This window comes from Ochotona princeps, chromosome 2 (genome assembly GCF_030435755.1).
Source record: "Ochotona princeps isolate mOchPri1 chromosome 2, mOchPri1.hap1, whole genome shotgun sequence".
Taxonomy (NCBI): Eukaryota; Metazoa; Chordata; class Mammalia; order Lagomorpha; family Ochotonidae; genus Ochotona; species Ochotona princeps.
In genome coordinates this window covers 50,692,021-50,713,633 of record NC_080833.1, presented here as the reverse complement: position 1 = coordinate 50,713,633, position 21,613 = coordinate 50,692,021, and the positions used below count along the sequence as shown (strand labels likewise).

The window sequence follows — 21,613 nt, the reverse complement described above, 5'->3', positions numbered from 1 at the left end:
CTGCAACTTTAGCAAAATGTGGAATGAGGAAGTAACAGGTGAGTGAACGATCGAGAGAGCTACATGTGATTCTGGTAAAAGCCCAGTCACTCAGAACGAGATAAATGTCACTGAAGGGTTCCTTGGCAGAGCTGTTCCCCTCATTCAGCAGGGTCAATGTCTGGAGCTTCAATTAGGGCACAGATTTTATCTGTGCTTACAGTTAGAAGGGATTTTCTCCTTTCTATCTCAACATCATTTTTAAAAAGAAAATGCAAAATAAAACTTGCTGCTCAAAACATTGATTTTGCTGAAACACAGAGATGTGGCCAATAATGTTTTAAAATAAAAAAGTAACTTAGTTTTAAGACAAATATCAGACTACAATTCCAAGAAAAGGACAGAGGGGATGAAGCTGCTGGAATTAACAATGCATAGGGAATAAAGCACACAGCTACAGGCAAATCCTGCAGTCTTCAAGTGCAGCCCTGCATGGCCTAGTCCTTGAAACTGCAGCCACATCAAATGTGGCTGCACACTCTGTGGTTCAACAAGACACACACATGGACTCCCCTCCAGGGAGATATAAACTGAGCTACAACAGAAATCTTCACTGCTGTAGCTTAAAAAAGCAAACAAAACAAACAGCTTTACTGCCTGCATTGCAGTCCTACCTGATGTGTTTGCAGTAATGTATCATTTTTAGGCCACGGGTTGCAGTCACGGTGGACATTTGGAAATTGGGTTCTCTAAAAGAGGTTTTTCTAACACCGCTCGTAGTTTTTTTGTCTTGTTAAAAATCTCTACATGAGATAAAATGAAACTAAAATATAAGCCAGTTTACATGTGAATTACTGCAATTTGTCAATCATTGTAGTCTAAGTGAATGACGATTTACTTGGTTGAAGAAAAGAGCAACTGATTCTGCTACTTGGAAAAGCCAATTAATTACATCATCCACATACATTCTTGGTGGACCCCAATGGCTGAAGGTCGGGGTTTCTTCTCCTTCACCTTCTTCTCGCTCAGGTAACTCACTGAAGAGGGAGAAATGAAAGAAATATATGCCACTTACAAAGACATACTTTTACTATATAGGGCCCTAGAAATTTTGAAAATTGCAGTATATTTAGGCAAATATTTCTTAATTTTGAAATTTTCAAATATTTACATCAATAAATATACAAAACAAAAATACACTGCTTTGAGATTCAACTCAATAAATTCCTAAAAACACTGCAAAAAAATCACAAAATCATAAAAGATTTTATCAGCGACACTGTAGCACTGTTCTAAAAATGCATTGCTATTTTCTCTAATTTCACACTTTATCAGTTTACAAAATACATTATTTCAAAATCGATACTGACTATCAGAGAAGTCTGGTATATACAGTAATATATGATCCCTCTTTCTAGATTGTTAAGCCACTCTAACCTTAAATACTTCCCACCATTTATATGCCATGAGGAGTTTGTGAAGTTAGTACTTTTCAGTTTACAGTCATTTAACAACATTCCCTAACTCGATCCTTGCCCTTCTCCTATTGATCACCATCACATTTTCACCCGTAGAACTGTAGAACTTGATAAAGTCACACTACACAATGACTGGTTGCAAGTGTGATGATCTAAAAGGATACAGAAATTACTGAACGTTCTCTGGGAAAGGAGTCAGGACTAAGCTTAAGTGTGACCTAGTCCATGAAAAAGGCATTTGATTATGAACTATCAAATGAAATATGTGTGATTATTTTGCTCAAACATGTAGATACCATCTCTTGCATTTTTCTAAAGTTTATTTTAATTGAAAAGGCAGATTTACAGAGAGAAGGAGAGATCGAGAGAAAGATCTTCCATCCACCAGTTCACTCCTCACGTGGCTGCAACAGCCAATCCAAATCCAGGAGCCAGGGGCCATAAGCTTCTTCTGGGTCTCCTACATGGGTCCCAAAGTTTTGGGCTATCTTCTACAGCTTTCCCAGGCCAAAAGCAAGGAGCTGGAAGGGAAGGACAGAAACTGGGCCCATATGGGATCCCAGTTCATGCCAGGTGGGATTTGAGACACTGAGCCATCATGCCCGACCCATGTATGCATTTTTGTAAAAACTATGATACAAGTAGAGGACCTGAGACACACTCATTACTTCTCCACAGGTATCTATATCATTGCTTCAGCACATTTCAATGATCCATTCTTCCAAACACTCAGATAAGTCTTATAAAAATAAGCCAAAATCTATCTTCTTGCCATTCTGTAGACATTTAGGATGTAAATCTAAGGTCACGCATAAAAGAGGAAGCCAAAAGGGTCTAGATGATCCAAACATCAATTAAGAAAATGAGGGGTAGGGAAGGCAGGGATTTGGTGTGGTAGTTAAGCTGCTGCTTGGGACACCTGCACTTCATGGGTGCCCCATCTTCTGCTTTGGTTCCAGCTTCCTGCTGAGATGCATTTTGAGAGGCAGCAGGTGATGACTCTGCCACCCACATGGGAAATCTAATGGAGTTTCAGGATCCTGGTTTCAGCCTGTCCCAGCCCTGGCTGCTAAGGGCCTTTGAGAACCAGTAAATGAAAGAGACATCTTTCCCTATCTCTGTATCCTTCCCTCCCTCCAATTCAAATAAAATACAAAATAATAAATCTTAAAAAGAAAAAGATAGCATTAACATCTCACCTACTATTAGATCTTTCATACCTTAGTCAGTTTAATTTTTATGATTAAAAGAATTACAGCAGTCAGGGAAAAACAACATGGCAGACATTTGTTGGCTATTCAAGTATTTTCTTTCCTTCTTCCTTGCCAACATAATACCTCTCTTATTTCAGGTGGTTCCCTGCCTGCCCTCAAAGAAATACACTTCATAGACTTTGTTTTAGCTAATGGGAAATGTGCTTACTGAAGAGTGATGTGGAAGCCAAAGTCTCTGGATGAGATTTCCATGAAAATCCACTCAACAGAGGGACAAGGGACTCTAACCTACCAGCAGCCTTCTGCACTCTGCCTTCTCCTTTTCTTGTCTACAATGCAAGAGGTCATGACAGTGTGGTATCCATGTTCAAATCCTCAAGAAACAATGAAGACTAAAGTTACCCAAAAAAGGATAGCAGAACAGCAACTAAGCCAGTATTTAAGACCCAAGAGAACAATAGCACCATACCACTTTAGAACCATCTTCTGTAAGACTGGACTTCCAACATGAAAAATGAATACATGAGCACCTAATACAGTCCCTAAATGATGTAGCCATAATTCTAACAATTTAAATGAACAGTCTTCACTTTGTTCTACCACATGACTGCTTTTAATACATGTGCATATATGTATAATATTATCTATTCATCTTATAGTTGTTACTCGAACAGAAACTTTCACATTCTGATGTTCTTATGCAGCACTCATAAGTATTCAATGAAATACTACTAGTGGTACTTATTTCTCAAGCAAACATTCATTTCCTTTATAATTTTTCCACTTGATATGTTTATGCATATTTTATAATATTTCTTAATTTTATTTAATAATATCTTAATAGTCCATGGCATTGACTATGCATTAAGCTATATGAGGGTGAAGTAAACTCATTGCCTAAAAGTGATGTGAACAGGGAGAGCTCTCTTTATGACTAAGATCTCATTAAATTTTCAAGTGCATTCATGTAAGTTTTGCTATTGACCTCTTGTCCTAATTCTGTACATCCATCTGCATAAGCAATAAGGGCCACAGCTGCAACATCACAACAATAACCGGGAAGAGCAACAACAAAGTAAGTGCCTATATATGCATATGCAGTATGCCCCTGATCCTCAAGCTCCTACCACTGCTCCGAATTTGCATATGAATTTGGAAACAGATTTCTTATATATTTGAAATGCAAAATTTACAGTGGGGAAGAGAGAGAAAAAGAGCAAAAGCTGGAATTGGTCTGATTGGAAACCAGGAGCCAGGGTCTCCCAGGAGGGGGGAAGGGATCAGAGCCTTTCTCTGCTGCTTTTTCTGGCCATAAGCAGCAATCTGGATGGGAAGCAGAGTAGCTGGGACTCCAACCAGAGCACATATGGGGTGCCAATGTGCCACAGGCAGAAGATTGCTGACCCCTACATGTGATTTTGATCAATGAAACTCAAAGGGAACCCATTTCCTTAGGGTTGTCCATCTGTCTACCTATGTATTTTATGTGTCTATGCTATCTGTCTAAATGGAAAGAGGGACAAATAGAGACAATATCTCCCTTCCACTGGTGCACTCTGAATATAGTAGTGAAAATCTGAGCTGGGTTAGGCTAAAACCAGAAGAGAGGAACTCTATCTGGATCTCCCATGTAGTTGGTAGGAACTCAAGCACTTGACTCATTGATCACTGTTTCCCAGTTGCATTACAGGGATCCGATACCCTGATATAGGATGTGGACATTCCACTTCAAAGGTCAACCTCTTAGATATCCCTCATTTATTTAGAAGATACTAAATGCGAGGTTGTATATTGGAGACTTACAATGTAATATTAAGTTATATCATCCTTTCCCCAACTATAACACCACTCCTTCTATTTCACTTTCCACTATTTCCAACAAAGCATCTGATATGTGAAACTAAATTTTCCTCATTTGTATTCTGTTAACCCTATAATATGATCTTTTCATTTCAGGCACAAATCTTTCAAGTTCATCATCCTCCCAGACAGTAGCCTCTCACACCTTGCTTTACTTAGTGTGATCTGACTCAGTCTAACTAATTTTAAAAAAACCATTATCTCCTGAAGGGAAATTGAAAAAAAAACAAAAAACAAAAAAAACCCCACTATCTCTTGAAAGGAAATAAATTCAGCAACAACAGATACTGCTTTGGATATATAACAAGGCCAATGAACCTATCATTGTCATTGCAATCATCATCATTGTAGCCTTCATTAAATAGTTACTATGGACAAGGCATTGCACTAAGTTCCCAGCTTTATTACTATACACAATTACACCCTTATATATACTTACATGCAAGTCCTTTCTGTACTTACATAAGTTTTTTCTATGAATTCTTATTCAACCCATAAAACTATTTTATAGGTGAAGAAATATGGACATTAGGGAAATACTATCAAGTAATAACAAAGAGCAGAGGAAAAATTTGAACTGAACCTATACTCCATCAACATTTGTAGACTTCTTCTCAGTGTGGAAAATGCCCATTCCCCTATTACAGGCACCCATATGTCTTTGGGCAGCAGGTAATAGCACAGCTGAAGAACAGAGACTGAAATTGAGTGAGTTCTGATGACATAAGTCATCTCAGGAAGAAGGAAGAATACTTGGAAAAAGATAACCAGGATTCTCTCCACAGTATCAGCCCCTAAGTACCCACACTCCACTGCATAGACATCTGTGCTTTCAAGGTATGTCTGATTTAATATCAGTTTTGTATCCAAAAATAAGCAGAAACTGGCTTAATGCAAAAGCAGAGAATCCATTAAATAGCACAGCCATTAAATCCTTATTTTTGGGATGTGAATATATTCACTGTCTTTCACTCTCTCTCATGCATTTACAGGGTCTTACAGAAAAATTAATGCAGAACATCAACTTAAAAATATCAATTTTACCCATAACACCATGATTATCTGAAAGACTAAAGACTCTATGCAATACTCAGAAAACCTTCTGGATGGCAATAAGTACTCACCCACAAACTGAACTTCATGGGGCACTCTTACAAGATTAAAAGCCCATACGCAATTTACAGAAGTCTTTTGAAACCTGCTGAGATTTCAGCACATCCTAGATCTCTGACAGCAAGCCAAAACATAACTTTCAAATACAAGACTGATCTCCGAAGACAGCAGTGCCTTTGGAGCCCTTCAGTGCCTGCCCGCATAAGAAGTCAACGTGCAACTTACTTAGGAGAATAAAGTGCAGCTTCCCTCTCTAGGGAATTCAGTATGACATAGCAGCAAGGAAAGTGGACAAGGTGATGTGTTTAGTTCTTTCAGGATTCTATAGTTAAGAATTCTACATTTTGGATAAGCAACTTCAACTCATCCAGTAGATTAAACCTTTTTTTTTTTTTAAAGTTTTATTCGTTTTATTACAGCCAGATATACACAGAGGAGGAGAGACAGAGAGGAAGATCTTCCGTCCGATGATTTGCTCCCCAAGTGAGCCGCAACGGGCCGGTACGCGCCGATCCAAAGCCAGGAACCTGGAACCTCTTTAGGGTCTCCCACGTGGGTGCAGTGTCCCAATGCATTGGGCCGTCCTCAACTGCCTTCCCAGGCCACAAGCAGGGAGCTGGATGGGAAGTGGAGCTGCCGGGATTAGAACCGGCGCCCATATGGGAGCCCGGGGCTTTCAAGGCGAGGACTCTTAGCCGCTAGGCCACGCCGCTGGGCCCAGCTGCTCTACTTCTAATCCAGCTTGCTGATAGTGGGAGCTGGACGGGAAGTGGAGCAGCTGGGACACAAACCTGTGCCCTTATGGGATTGTGGCACTTGCAATGCAAGGATTTAGCCACTGAGTTGCTGCACAATGCCCATTACACAATTTTTAGATTAAGGTTACATTTAAAAAAAAAAATTTAAACCCAACTAATCCCATCCCATCTCAAGCATGTCAGGCTCTGTTAAGCCCTCCAACTCCTTTGTGTCCTTTGCACTTCCTGAGTCCAACAGGAAGGTCACACCTCCCTGGGTGTAGCTTTCCCTTTTGTGCCGCACCCCAAGACTGCCTGACTTGCCATGCATTTTACTCTATGGCATCTCCTGTGTCCATAAACCGCAAACCCAAGACCCTTCCCTCAATGCTCTCCGACATCTTTCAAAGCTGGGGTTTTCTGTTACGATTGCACTCATTCTCTCACTCCCCGGGGTGCTGGCAAGAGGAAGCTGTCAATATAATCCCAAACTCCCTACTACTAGGCTACTCTTCTAGTCTGACTGCAAAAGTAAATCACTACCACCACAACTCGACTTCCAATTTTACCAGTACCTCCTCACACTTAGTAAAAAACAAAGTTGCCAGGGGCAGGGAAAACAATCACAGTCTCTGGACAAAAATCCCCTTGCATTCCTGCTCCCAAGTGATAAGAAGTACCCACATTTGTATATTGCTTTCCTTCTGGGACCTGTCTTGGTGGACCTACCTCCATTAGACTATCACAGGCTAATCTCTCCAGGTGTACAATATACTCTTCTTGTGCCATTTCCCAGCACTGCTTAATCACCTCTGCAGCATCCACATTTCCCTTTGTTGATCTTTCCCAAGCAGTAAAATTCACACACACACACACACACACACATAGCCATATACATATATGTATGTGTAAGTAGTTATATCTGAGACCATTCAGGCCCGCTAAAATCTTGGCCACATTTTTAAGTGAGTGGCACAGGAACTGCCCATCTCTTACCATGACATAAGAGTGCCCTTTAATTATCTACATAACATCCATTCTACCTGTCTCCTTTAATGACCAAGCGTCTCAAAACACTCTTCTGCTCTTACAATGCCCACTTTCACATGGGACCTTTAGCTCTCTGTAACATCTGTGCGGATCTTTTTGTTAAAATGATCTCTTCCATTTTTTTTTTAAGATTTATTTTTTGTATTCAAAAGATAGAGAAAAGGAGAAGGAGAGGAGGTGGGTGGGGTAGGGTAAGAATTTAAACTTTTGGTTTACTCCTGAAATTGCCACAATGGCTGAGACGGGGCCAGGCTTAAAGCTAGGAGCCCAGAACTCCATCCAGGTCTCCAGTGAAAGTGGCAGGGACTCAACCACTTGGGCCATCTTCCACTGCTTTCCCAGGTGGATTAGCTGAGAGGTGAATTAAAAACTGGGGCAGCCAAGATTTAAATCAGCACTCAGTATGGAAAAATTGACATTACAAGGGGTAGCTTAATGACCTGTGTTACAACATCAGACTCTCTTTCTTTGCTTTCTATGTCAACCTGTAGTTCATCAACTTTCTTTTAACTTTGTTCATTTCCTCTCTTTGCTTTCTTCACTTATGCCTTAAAAACTGCCACCATCAGGACCACCATCTTGGTTGTTTGTGATTTTAATTATTTAGACTTCGTCTGGATAGATAACCAGTCAAATCTAAAGTCTGTTATGGTTTGAACAAACTATAATTCTGAATTCATGCAGGTATTTCATCTTCAGTCACAAATGACGGCCACTAAGAGTGTAAACAGAACCCAATGATGGTGTTGGGACAGTGTACCTGGAGAAACACCCATAAACCACTGGAGATGTGCCCTAGGATGATAGCTGGTTATAGAAGCTGAGTTGGGCCCAGCCACATTCTCCACTTCCCAGCCATGTGATCCTTCTACTGGTGCTCCTCTTGCCATGTAATGCTCTGCACCACCTTGGTACTCCACGAACAAGAATACCTTTACCACATGATCACCTTGGACTATGGACTTGCAGAACAATGTACCAAAATAAACCTTTTCTTCACAGAGTTAGCATCTCCCAAGGTATTTGTTATAGCGAAAAAAGAAGAAAAAAAGGTTGACTAATATGGAGTTTCATTTACATTATTATTTTGTTTCCATTCATCTATGTCAACATAGACCTAAGACATCAACCCCAATCTCAAACTCAGGTAGCAAACTGACTCCATGTCACCCTGTGATGCTCTGAATACTTCAATCCTCAACATGCGCCAAACCAAACTCATGTTTCCTTGAAATCCATCCATGTACCTATTATCTTGCATTAAACAATTAACATCCCACTACCCATCTAGTTTCCTAGTCAAGAAACATGAGTGAGTCCGGGCCTTGGGTTTGGGGGCAAGTGCCGCTCCTCACAGTGTGGCAGCTGTGGGGGGTGCCCCTTCCGGGTCGGACCCAATGCTGGGGGCTCACACCAAAGACACTGCCACAAGGCAGTGAACGAGTCCTCGGCCTCACCCAGGACACAGAGAGCTCTTTCCTCAGGGTAAGTGCGCCATGAGGGAACTTCTGAACTGGGTAAAAATTCCTAGCTCCGCCCAGCTGCTAATATCTTGTGGCTAGGTGAGTTTGGGAGGAGTTCGGGCCTTGGGTTTGGGAGCAAGTGCCACTCCTCACAGTGTGGCAGCTGTGGGGGGTGCCCCTACGGGGTCAGACCCAATGCTGGGGGCTCACGCCAAAGACACTGCCGCAAGGCAGTAAATGAGTCCTCAGCCTCACCCAGGGAGGCCAGTGCACCATGTCATGCCAGGCTTTGCCTGCTGGCCGCCCGGCGGCCTGCTCTGGGGTTTTTAAAGATATGTTTGCTGCCTGGGGACACCCATGACTAAGTCCAATTTTAGTGCAGGTGAGTAGTGAATCTGGGGTGATTCCCAGTGACAGGGTCATGGAAGTTTTAGGCATGCGTGGGGAATGAGACCTGGTACTTTGGAGGGAAGTACCCAGGAGACAATTACGGTTAGTCAGATACACCAAACCAATTCGGAATACAGAAATGGCCTGTTTGCCTAGAACATCACTGATCGTCACACACCAGCCCACACCAATACTATGGATGGGGGCCTCTTTGGCAGTGATGGGTACCATTACCTAACTGTTTGGTGGAGTGGTGGAGTGGTCACATTTGGCAGGGTCAAGACTGTATCCAGCATGCGAGAGAACTTGGTCTGGGGGTAGACTCTATGGGGTTGTGTGGGCCCAACCCTGTGGAAATACAAGTTCCCCTAGTTGGACACCCTAACAGGGTTGAGGTTCCCACCAAGGGGCGCGTGTGCTGGAATGGGGGCTGCGTTCTATCTAGGAAACAGTTGCAGTCACCCGAGGTACTAGTGTGGGCTGGAATTGGATGCACCAGGCCAGGCCAGACCCCAACACCATCTGGTGTCATGGAGAACCAGGGTAGATGTGGGACTGACTAGGCTGGGTCTCAATCCCCTACTGAGCCATGTGTGAGCTCTATGTGGGTATGGACGAGCCATGGCTGGGCTGAAACATCCAACAACCAGAATGGGGTGAAAGCCAGCCAAGAAAAGCCTCTGTTCCTGCTAGGACAGGAGGTGAACTGAGTAGGGTTGGCTCAAGGACCCCCTGGTATGTGCAAAATCTGGCATTGGGAGGGGTTCTGATGGAGGAGCCTGGGCAACTCCTCTGGCAGGACACAGTCCCTGCAGGGAAGCACAAGAAGCATGATAGGAAACAGCCCAGAATAGGCCATGGAAAGTTTCCCACTGGCACACATTCGGCATAAGTCAGCGGCGGGCCAGGCTGAATCAGTTCATATCATCCACTGGCAAATCTGAACACCAGAACAGAGTGTGGGTTGAGCCGGGTTTGGTTGTGACAAAACCAGTACACAGTATAGAATGCCAGGGTGAGGTTGCCTGTACTGGATTTGACTGCAGCACCCAACCACCACACATGAGATCCAGGAAGGGAGGGACAGAGCTGGCAGAGGGATTAAGGGGCTGGTCCCCTCGCTGGACAGCTACTCTCACTGGAGAGCATGGGCTGGGATGAGGACAGACCAGACTAAGCAAGGTTGCAACACCTATGTGCTGCATGTGGACTAGATCAGGGAAAAGCCAGGCTGGGCTGATTATTCCTGCAGGTGCAAGCATAAATTAGAGTGGGTGAGGGATGTTTGGGTTTAGCCAGAGCATCAGCTGGCAGAAGCTGGCACTGGGGACTAATTCTGTCAAGTCAAATCACAGAACCACCTAAAGAGTGCATAAACCGGGACTGAGAGAGACCTGGGAGGGAAAAAGTGGGTTCCCCCTTCTTCGGTCATTAGTCCCAAGGGAGGGCATGAAAACTAGGACGGGGGCTGGGGTGGCTAGACAGAGAGGCACTCAACAACATACGTGGGCCCGGCGGCGTGGCCTAGCCACTAAAGTCCTCGCCTTGAAAGCCCTGGGATCCCATATGGGCGCCGGTTCTAATCCCAGCAGCTCCACTTCCCATCCAGCTCCCTGCTTGTGGCCTGGAGAAGCAGTTGAGGATGGCCCAAAGCTTTGGGACCCTGTACCCGCGTGGGAGACCCAGAAGAGGTTCCTGGTTCCTGCCTTTGGATTGGCGCATACCGGCCCGTTGCAGCTCACTTGGGGAGTGAAATATCGGATGGAAGATCTTCCTCTCTGTCTCTCCTCCTCTCTGTATATCCGGCTTTCCAATAACAATAAAATCTTTAAAAAAAAAACAAAAAACAAAAAACAAAAAACAACATCCGTGAGGGCTGGATGGTTGAGTTGGTTAGATGGAACTAAGCTTTAATACCTATTGACAAGTGGGCCCGGCAGTGTGGCCTAGCCACTAAAGTCCTCGCCTTGAACACCCCGGGATCCCACATGGGCACCGGTTATAATCCCGGCAGCTCCACTTCCCATCCACCTCCCTGCCTGTGGCCTGGGAAAGCAGTCGAGGATAGCCCAATGCATTGGGACCTTGCACCCGCGTGGGAGACCCGGAAGAGGTTCCTGGTCCCAGCATCGGATTGGCTCGTACCGGCCCGTTGCGGCTCACTTGGGGAGTGAAACATCGGATGGAAGATCTTCCTCTCTGTCTCTCCTCCTCTCTGTATATCTGACTTTGTAATAAAATAAATAAATCTTTAAAAAAAAATACCTATTGACAAGTACAAGAGCCAAATGGGTGGGGGACAGACTGGTCTACTGCTACACATATTGGCAAACCCGGGTAGGGGGTGGGCTTGATGGGGGTTATTGTGGGTCACCCCGACTAGGCTGCAGCTCCCACTGGTTGATGTAAGGGCCAAGCATGTGCTGGGCAGAACCAGACTGGACTGCAACACCCACTGGTTCCAGTGCAACTCAGGACTGAAAACAGAACCAACCCAGCAACTGCAACCACCAGCTGATCGGGGTGATGGACTGTGCCGGGCCCCCTGCTTGCTAGAACATACAAGAATCTGGTCTGGGAATACCTCAAGGTTTCTTTGGAGATCTCCCCAATCAAACTGCTGGACTCAGAACTCTAACCAAGAAAAGACAGAAGACAGAACAGGTCAATCATTCATCTCAGCTATATGTTGGCAGCGAAATATGGGGCAAACGGAGACTTTATGATGGACCATATCAATCAGTGGACGACGTCATCGAGCGAAACTGGCAGCGATTCATAACTGGAGAACTATTAAAACCACTTGAGAAAATATCTCAGAGCATGCCCCACATCCGGGACTTGGGGTGGGAGGGAGACCGGGTCGGGCTTCTCCCTCAATATCCCCCTTTACCTCAGATACATGATGGAAACGATATGAACATAATAGTATTACCCACTTTCCTATACCCCCTGAACCTTTTTTTTAAAAATGCAATTAACTATGTAAAGATTGTCAACAACAATACAACAAAATAAAATTAAAAAAATAATAAAATAAAGAAACATGAGTCATCTTCTAATATGCTATCAAGCGCCAATTCCCACAGATTGTCTTGCCAGTTAAATTCAGCCCCTTCCTTAATTTCTCTAGCGCTTTTGCTTCATTGTTAAACTTGGAGTTAATCTCACATTTACTAAGCAAATTCTCTGTGTAATCCACTTTGCACATAACTGCCAAGAATATCAATATCATATACATATGATACAATTGTAAGTATGTGAAATTCTCTTAGTAATTACCTAACATAGTAAAATTTATTCATAATATTTTTATATATTTTCCCAGTATTCCACGAAAGCCTTGCATTTTCTTTTACTAGCAACAAATGAAATCATTTCATAATGTAAAAACAAAGAAAACTGATACCATACCAGGCATCAGTGGCATATCTAGAAGACAACATTGCTGTGTGTGCAGAGGCCTTTGACATGATTCGAGTCCTGGGGAGCTGGTATAAAGGCACATCTTCTTCCCTTCTCTGAGCCGCAGCAGGAAGGTCAGCGAGCATGCCAGGATCCTGCACATCATCTGGAAGCACCATCTCTGAAGAATAAATGCAAACGATAGTGACACAAGACACACTTATCCATCCTAAAAATATACAGCTCTGAAAAGGCTTTTCAAAAAGTTTCAATATTCTTTATTACCTCATTTAAATCTTACACAAAACTATGACACAGAAAGTAGATAATCAAATGTATGATACAAAGGGAAGAACTCAGGGCAAATGCTTGCCAATTTTAACCCAATAAGAGATACAAAGATTCAGAATACACTTAAAAATTTGCAATGTATTCATACTCAGCAAAATTCATATAATAAGCTTTGTATGTATATGTCACTGAGAGGTGTGACACCTTGAAATTTCTTTCCCTTTATTTTTAAGATTTATTTATTTTTACTGGAAAGTCAGATAAACAGGAGGAGAGATTCACTCCCCAAGAGGCCACATCGGTTCGAACTGTGCTGATCCGAAGCAAGGAGCCTCTTGTGGGTCTGGCACGCAGGTGCAGGGTCCCAAGGCTTTGGACCATCCTCGATGCTTTTCCAAGCCACAAGCAGGGAGCTGGATGGGAAGCGGGGCTGCCAGGATTAGAACCTGTGCCCATATGGGATGCTGGCGCATACAAGGTGAGGACTTTAGCTGCTATGGCCTGACACTTTGAAATTTTTAACGGTGGTTCATAGGTAGTATTTTATAGAACTCCTGTATTAACAATAAACACCAGCAAAAACAGAAGCTACCCTTTTATCTTTACATTTGTGCTCCAAAACTAAGCAGAGGAAAACTCCTTTAATCTCATCACAACAGATCGTGTACTAATATATGAACAGAGTTTAAAAAGTTCATAAATTTATTAGTCCCGGGAGGGGAAGATCTGGAGGGGTTTGGATGTCATGGCCTGGGTACTGGGGCCCAACTACTAGGTTGGCGTTTGGTTCATGAGCCCCACGCGTGGGGGATCCAATGATGTTTGGGAAACCTGGCCTGGGACCTAGGACTAGCCTACAAGAACATGCCTTATTTAATGAAAAAATGTGAATTAGCTGGACACAGTTCCTGTTGTAAAAGAAGAATATGGTAGCACATTTGGTGCTATAGCAGAAGAACAGAGCTAACTGGACAACTACCCCAAACAAACGATGACAGCAAAGAATCTTGGTGAATGGAGCCAATGGCCATTGGGAGGGTGGCATCATCCTCGGAACGGTGAGATCGACAGCATTTCAGAACTATCCAAGCCACTTGGACAGAACCCTCGGAATATGTACACACTGAGACTCTGGGTTGATATGAGGTGGTGATCCCTCTTCCCTAGGTGCTGGGATGTGTGGAAAGTTGTGAGTGGTTTCCCCCTTTGTTTCTCCCCTTACTCCAGGAACAGGAAGAAATAGCAAATTTGGACACAATGAATTCACCCAATTTTCCTTAAACCTCCATTTGTCCCACCTTGATCATCCATGTAATGATTATAAAAAATAAAATCTGTTTTTAAAAAGTTCATGAAAAAACGGAACCATAGTACTAAGGGAAATGAGCCAATCCCAAAAGGTTAGATACCACATGTCTGCCTTAATTTAAGATGATATGATGTTATGTATAACATGTTATGTATGTTATGCTATATGTTGTGTATAAACTAAAATTGAAATGTCAATGAGGTGGTCACAGAATGTGGTTAAGAACTCGCATTTATTTTTAACATATTGGTTACTCATTCTTATGTCAATTAATTCCATAATGATGTGAATTTTAGCTGATGGTATGTTGGAGCTTTTAATTGACTGGGATGATACTCTGCTGGCTCTGTCTTCAGACCATAAAGGGTATACCTAAGAAGCCGTTGAACCTGACTGGATAATAAGATGCTGGACTCTATGTTTGGTATATGCTTGCAATGAGGGAATCTCAACTGAACTTGAACTGTGGTTATGCAACATGGTGGAGGAATCCACCATCGGGGGAGGTTTGGGGAGGGGTGGGGAGAATCCCAGTACCTATAAAACTGTGTCACATAATACAATGTAATTAATGAATAAATTTAAAAAACGGAATTAATTTCTTTAAAGATATTTTTATTTTTATTGCAAAGTCAGACATACAGAGAGGAAGAGAGACAGAGAGGAAGATTTTCCATCTTTTGGGTCACTCCACAAGTGGCCGCAATGGCCGGTGCTGCACCGATCTGAAGCCAAGAGCTCTTCCAGTGCTCCCACGCGGGTGCAGGGTCCCAAGGCTTTGGGCCGTCCTCAACTGCTCTCCCAGGCCACAAGCAGGGAGCTAGATGGGAAATGGAGCAGCCGTGATTGAACCGGTGCCCATATGGGATCCCGGTGTGTTCAAGGCAAGGATGCTAGCTGCTAGGCCACGGCACCGGGCCCAAAAATGGAATTAATTTCAATTTACATTGAGATCTCTGTTATTGCCTGCAGCTTATCTTGGGACAACAAGTAGAAAGCTCGCCTCACTTCAGCTTTTCAGAGTTGTATACATTGAACCAACTGAAGCATCCTTGGTATTAACTGTTGCATCTGCTGATAATTATGGTCATCTTTAGCAATTTAAAAACATTACTCACAAATTGATGTAGATGGTCTACCACCAATGGCTTCCTCAAAAACATTCTCTCATCCTGTCTTACAGCGAGTTGTATACTTATAAACTGACTTCTTTGGGGACATTACCTACTACATTTTTTTTAACCTACTAAAATTTAATAAATCAGTGATTTCACCACTCTTCACTAATATTTCACAATCAATTTGGTATTTGTTCTTACTTTATTCTTAGCAGAACCCATGTTGCTACAACTGATACATTATAATTCTTAGTATGTTAAACTATACTCTGTGCAGATATAGCTAGTAAGTGTAAATTTATTTTGGTACCAAAAAATTTGAAATCCATGCATTTTTTATAATAAATATTTTTCATGAACTTTTTGAAGACTCCTCGTAGATGCTGTACATTAATTCTAACAGATACATGTGTATATACAAGTACATCCAGGTACATTATCTATATACACCTCCACACACACGTATAATTAGGAAGCTGGGCTGTATTATAGCAATTCTATTGTTGAAACAAGATCTGGGTATGAGGAACAGAGGCAGAAGAAGCCAGCTGCAAAGGTATATAGGTAATCCTTTATGGATGAAAAAAAAAATTGGAAAAATAAAAACCAAATATTGTTCATCTCTACAGACCATTTTTATCTCTCCTTTGTATCTGCAGTCTCATTTTTATCTTCCACAAACACACTTACTGCTTTTTCTTTTTTGTTAAGATTTTACTTTATTTTTATTGCAAAGTGAGATATACAGAGGAAGAGAGAAAGAGAGAAAGTTCTTCCGTCTGATGATTCGCTCCCCAAGTGACCACAACGGCCGGTGATGAGCTGATCTGAAACCAGGAGCTCCTCTGGGTCTCCCACGTGGGTGCAGGGTCCCAAGGCTTTGGGCCGTCCTCGACTGCTTTCCCAGGCCACAGGCAGGGAGCTGGAGGGGAAGTGGAGCTGCCGGGATTAGAACCAGTGCCCATGTAGGATTACAGCACATTCATGGTGAGGACTTTAGCCTCTAGGCCATGGTGCCGGGCGTACTGCTTTTTCTTATATTGTCATGAATATGAACTTACTGTTGTCAGCCTTATACCAAATGTTTTCCTAGTTGACTTGCTTGTTTTAGTTAACTCTCTGTCAAGTATTGTCCTACTAGACAATGGCCCAGCCATCTCATCCACTGAGAAAGAGCACCCTTCCTGAACATTTTCTGTCTATCTGCAATATTTATCTTGACTCTTGACTCCTACCATACTACATGCTACTTTGGTAATGTTGCGCTATCCCACAGGGGAATGCGGGCTCCATGACAGCAGATTTTATTTTGTTCACTGCTCCTATGACAGTAGAACTCCCATACAGAAAGCACTGCAGAGGCAACTGTTACAGCTACACTGACATTCAGACACATTCATATCCCATAGCAGATTGCCTGAGATTCTGTCCTGCCTCTGTTGCTGAGCCAACTTCCTGTTAATACATATCCTGACCTGGAAACTTGGGTTCTTGTCGCTCACATGGGAAACCCTGAAGGAATTCCTGGTTCCTGGATTTAGTCTGGCCTAGAACTGGCTGTTATGGGCATTTGGGGAGTGTACCAGCGGACAGAATCAATCAATCAACCAACCAATCAATCTACCTTTCAAATAAGTAAAAAATAAGTAAACTTACAAAATATCAGCCTTTCTGCATAAATCTGTGAATGAGTAAGTATGTATCTACTTGTCTATTAAAATAAAAAAAACAAGCCTTCAGATGAAAAAATCAAATTTACTGTTTTCCTAAGTAGAAAGCAAAACAAAATATGTGTAGGTCATGAAATTATTATGAGGTATCAGTTATTTGCATTATATAGTTAAGGTAAGACTTATTAAACACCTTCAATAATTTTGGGAAGCCATTTATTTAAACAATATTAATTGGGACCTAAAATAACTCTATGTATTCCATCAATGCAAATGGAGTCTAAAATATTTCTATAAAACATTCTGAATTTTATTGAAACCTAATTTTCTGTTCTGTTTGCTTCTAGGAAATAGAATAATTACTGGCAGAAAAGCAGCACAGTTGAAAAAGCTAAATATGCACAGTGCATATTGAAGTACAAGACAGACAAGAGAGAAACACAAGATGGTCCATTTGGGGGCAGCTTGAGTACCAAGGACTTGACGCATCAGCTCAGGAGTTTCACCCTGGGGTTGTATGGGGTAGCCTCACAGCGTCCATGAACCATATGTAAACACAGTTATTCCCTGCAGCGTATTAATTTGAAAACTGCTTTTGGAAATACCACAAATTAGGTAGTTAATCTGTGACTGAATTCTCACACATGTTACAATACTAATGTAAAATTAGAGACTAATGAAGCTTCTAGATAAATACTTAGAAAAAAAAGTATAAATCGAGCAAGATTGCGGGTGTTAAGTTTTTGGTTGTATGCTATTTGTAGATTTAAAAAACTTAAGCTAGAACCAAGCTAGAAAATTTAAGAGATAAAAAAGGTCTATTGTAGCATCTATGCTTCCCATCAAACAAACGTTAAGAAGACATAAAACCTAACTATCTTTTCTGTGGCTAATAGGGGAAGAAGCAAAATGCCTGCGAGTGGATTCAATGCCTGTGAGTGGATTCAACATTAATGTGGATATTCTTCATTCATGCTTTCACAAATTCACCCAACAAATGTTTATGAAGTACCTACTACTTGCCAGGATCTATTCTCAGTCTTACTTAGCAACAGCTAAGTGTACAAAACTGATGGGAGCTAATTCTAGTGGGGAGAGTCAGGGAATGAACACATGGCACAAGTTCAGAACATGCTAACTTCTAGGGGGAGAAAAAGAAAGCAACATATGGGGACTTCAGGAAACTTATTTTAGCTGGGATGATCGGGGATTTACATGGTGGCAGGAAATGAGACCCATGCAAATCTGTAAGGAGAGCATTCTAGGTACAGGGAACAGCTTGACTGGAAAACGATGGAATTTCACCAATATTTTGATTTGCAATCCGAAAAAGCACTGTTGCTCAGTAATATGCCAGGCAGAAGGGAATTCACAAGTAGAAGGGTCTCAAAAAATAAATCTCTGAAACCTATGGTCTTCAGTGCCTTGTTACTTTCATCATACTAGAAAATTTTGCGATGACAGAAAATCAAATCACAATATGTCTCCTACCTTTTAACTGGACAGTTAACTTTTTGGGACCAAACAGCATGCTTCATAGCATTCTTCAAAACAGCAACACTATTTTATTTTACTTGATGCAGGCCTTTATTCTGAATTCCCAAGGTCACTTTGGGCCTCAGCTCTGCCATCTCACATACTGGAAAATCCTTCAATTTACTGATGTGCAAATATGTTCAATATCACATCTGTGGCATTTTCCTTTTTATTGGAACAACTGAGTCAGGCAAACAGTGCACATGATTAGAGACCTGTGGTCATCTGGCATCCATCCAGAATGTACATCACAGTAATCCACCACATACTCTCACCTCATTTTTCCTTATTGGTTTATAAGAAGGGATGTGCACCAGTTCCTTTCTTAAATCCATATCTTTTTAATATGTAACTAAATAAATAAACTTATTACCACTACTATTTTTATCTTATCTGGAAATTCTGGAATCAAGGCCTGCATAGCTGGCAATGCTGCAGTGATGGAGTGAAAATAAATGGCATGTTCAGGGGACATTAAAGCAAAACCTAGTTGTCATTCCTTCATTCTCATATACGCTTCATGGCCATCAACTAGAGTTCATCATGCAAGACAGTCAAAGCATCACTCCTACTTTCTAGCTTTGCCGCTGTTTCCCTCCCTGTAGTTAGGAAGAAGGGATCATGGGGCCAGTGCTTTGCTTAGCACTACAACCTTTGGGGCCAACATCTCATACAGACATCAATTCAAGTTCTAGCTGTACCACTTTAGATAAAGCTCCCTACTAAAATCCCTGGATGGTTAGCTCAGTTGGTTAGAGCGTGGTGCTAATAAAATCCCTGGAAAAGTAGCAGAAGATGGTTCAAATGGTTAGAGCCCTGCTACCAACACTGCAGACTAGTGGTGAAGAAGCTCCTACCTCTGGGTTTTGAACTGGCCTAGCTCCGGCCATTGCAAACATTCGGGAAGTGAACCAATAGATGAAAAAAAGCTCTCTATCTGTCTGTCTCTGTCTCTCTCACTCACTCTAACTTTGACCTGCATGTAAATAAACAAATCTTAAGAGAAAAAAAAAGGAGGAGCAGGTTTCAGCGCCAGTGCTGTGGGACAGCAGGTTGAGTTACCTCGTTTTAGCAGGAAACTGTTCCATCATCCTGTATAGCTCTCCCCCCTCCAGCATGTTAGCAGACAACAGGGGAAATGCCTCCAAGAAAGACTTCCTCCCAAGTAGAGTCATAACAGGTCAATGGCAGCATAAATCTCAACAATGGCTCTATAAATCCCAGTGCTTTAAGAAAGAACTTAGCATTCTCACACAGGGATATTAATGTCACAATGACATTGATGTCTCAGTGTTAGATAAAGAAAAATTATTTTTTTAAATTCAGGTTTTCCAAAGTGTCCATGAATCAACATTAAGGAGACCCGAGGAAAGGTGCTATATTTTTAGAATCTTTTAATGGAAACTAAGTTATTAGTGCACTAAAACTGACTAATATATGATTATAAAATGCTTCATAAATGTTTAAAATATGCCTCTTTTATTAATATTTAACATGACCACTCAATGAGCTGCCAATATCATTAATAGTATCAGACTTTAATATATATTAACAAGGACATTTCAGTGTAAGGTATTAGTGTTAGTTTCAAACACAATGCTAATAAAAAGGCAAAATGAGGAAAAGAAAATGTAGTGCTATCAAAAAAGAGAATCTAAAAATTCTAGGTTGAAATATAAGGTTTACATACTCGGGGCTAGAATGTGTCAGGCATGTGTGGATCAATCCCCGTGGAAACTCTGACCCCACTGGATGGTTTAGAAGGGCCGGAGGAGTCTATGCAGGAGGCATGACAGTCTATCGGGCACGCTGGGCTGAATCAAAGCAACCTCTGGCATACTGAACAATGGCTGGCAACAGGCCTGGTTGGGGAGCTTGGGGGAGGCCTTGGCTGGGTGGAGCTTACCACTAAGGGGCGCAGGTATTGGAAGGGGGCTGAGTTCTGGTTGGGTCACAGTTGTAGTCCCTTGGCACAAATATGGATTCGGACTTGACGCACCATGCCAGGTTAGACCGCAGCACAGTTTGGTGCTCCGGAGGACCAGGGTAGATGCGGGACGGGCTCGGCTAGGTTTCAAGCCCAATTGAGCCATATATGAGCTATATGTGGGTATGGACGAGCCGTGGTTGGGCTGAACCTTCCAACAGCAGGAACCAGAATGGGTTGAAGAGCGGTGCTGGCCAAAGGGCCTGCTGGTATGCGTGAAGCCTGACACCAGGAAGGGGTCTAATGGAGGAATCTGAACAGTTCCTCTGATGGGACACTGACCCTACAAATAAACGCAGGAAGTGTGGAGGTAAACAACCCAGAAGAGGCTTTGGAATGTGACCCACTGGCATACATTTGGCTCGGGTTGGGGGCAGACCAGGCTGAGTCAGTTCACGTCATCCACTGGCAAGTTTGAGCGCTGGAACTGTTTGGGGGCCTGGCCAGGTTCAGTTGCAATAAAAACAGTACAAAACACAAAATGCCAAGGCGAAATGGCCTGTGACAGTAGCGAATGCAGCACCCAACCGGGACACCTCCCACTGGCTTAGGTGAGGGACGAGTGTGTGATGGGCAGAGCCGGGAAGAGCTGCAATACTCATTGGTTCCAATGGAGGTTGGGGCTCAGAATAGAACCAACCAAGGGGTTATAACCACCAGCTGATCGGAGTGATGGACTGTGGCGGGCACTGTGCTTACTAGTACATGTAAGAGCCTGGACTGGGAACACCTCAAAGTTTCTTTGGAGATTCCCCTGAACAAAATGGAGGAATCAAAACATTAACTAAGAAAAGATGGAAGATGGAGTAGATCAATCAACCACCTCAGCTATATGTTGGCAGCGAAATACTGGACAAGGGGAAACTCTAAGATGGACTATGTCAATCAGTGGACTCTGCACCAGTCTCATCGTACCTGGATTGTTGCTGATGATATGTTGGAGATTCTAATTGATTGCGGTAATGCTCTGCTGGCTCTGCCTTCAAACCTGAGAGGGCATCCCTAAGAGGCCG

General features: G+C 42.5%; 1 protein-coding gene across 4 annotated transcripts in view; it reads right to left on the bottom strand.

Annotated features, from left to right (window-relative positions):
- PATJ (PATJ crumbs cell polarity complex component) overlaps positions 1 to 21,613 on the bottom strand; it is a 369,444-nt gene that overhangs the window by 230,609 nt on the left and 117,222 nt on the right. For all 4 annotated transcript variants that reach the window (XM_058657334.1, XM_058657354.1, XM_058657340.1 and 1 more), the window contains exons 22-23: positions 12,699 to 12,870; positions 945 to 1,016 (exon numbers count right to left, since the gene is read on the bottom strand). In XM_058657334.1, the coding sequence (XP_058513317.1) occupies positions 945 to 1,016; positions 12,699 to 12,870 (244 nt within the window). The remainder of the gene's footprint in view (positions 1 to 944; positions 1,017 to 12,698; positions 12,871 to 21,613) is intronic.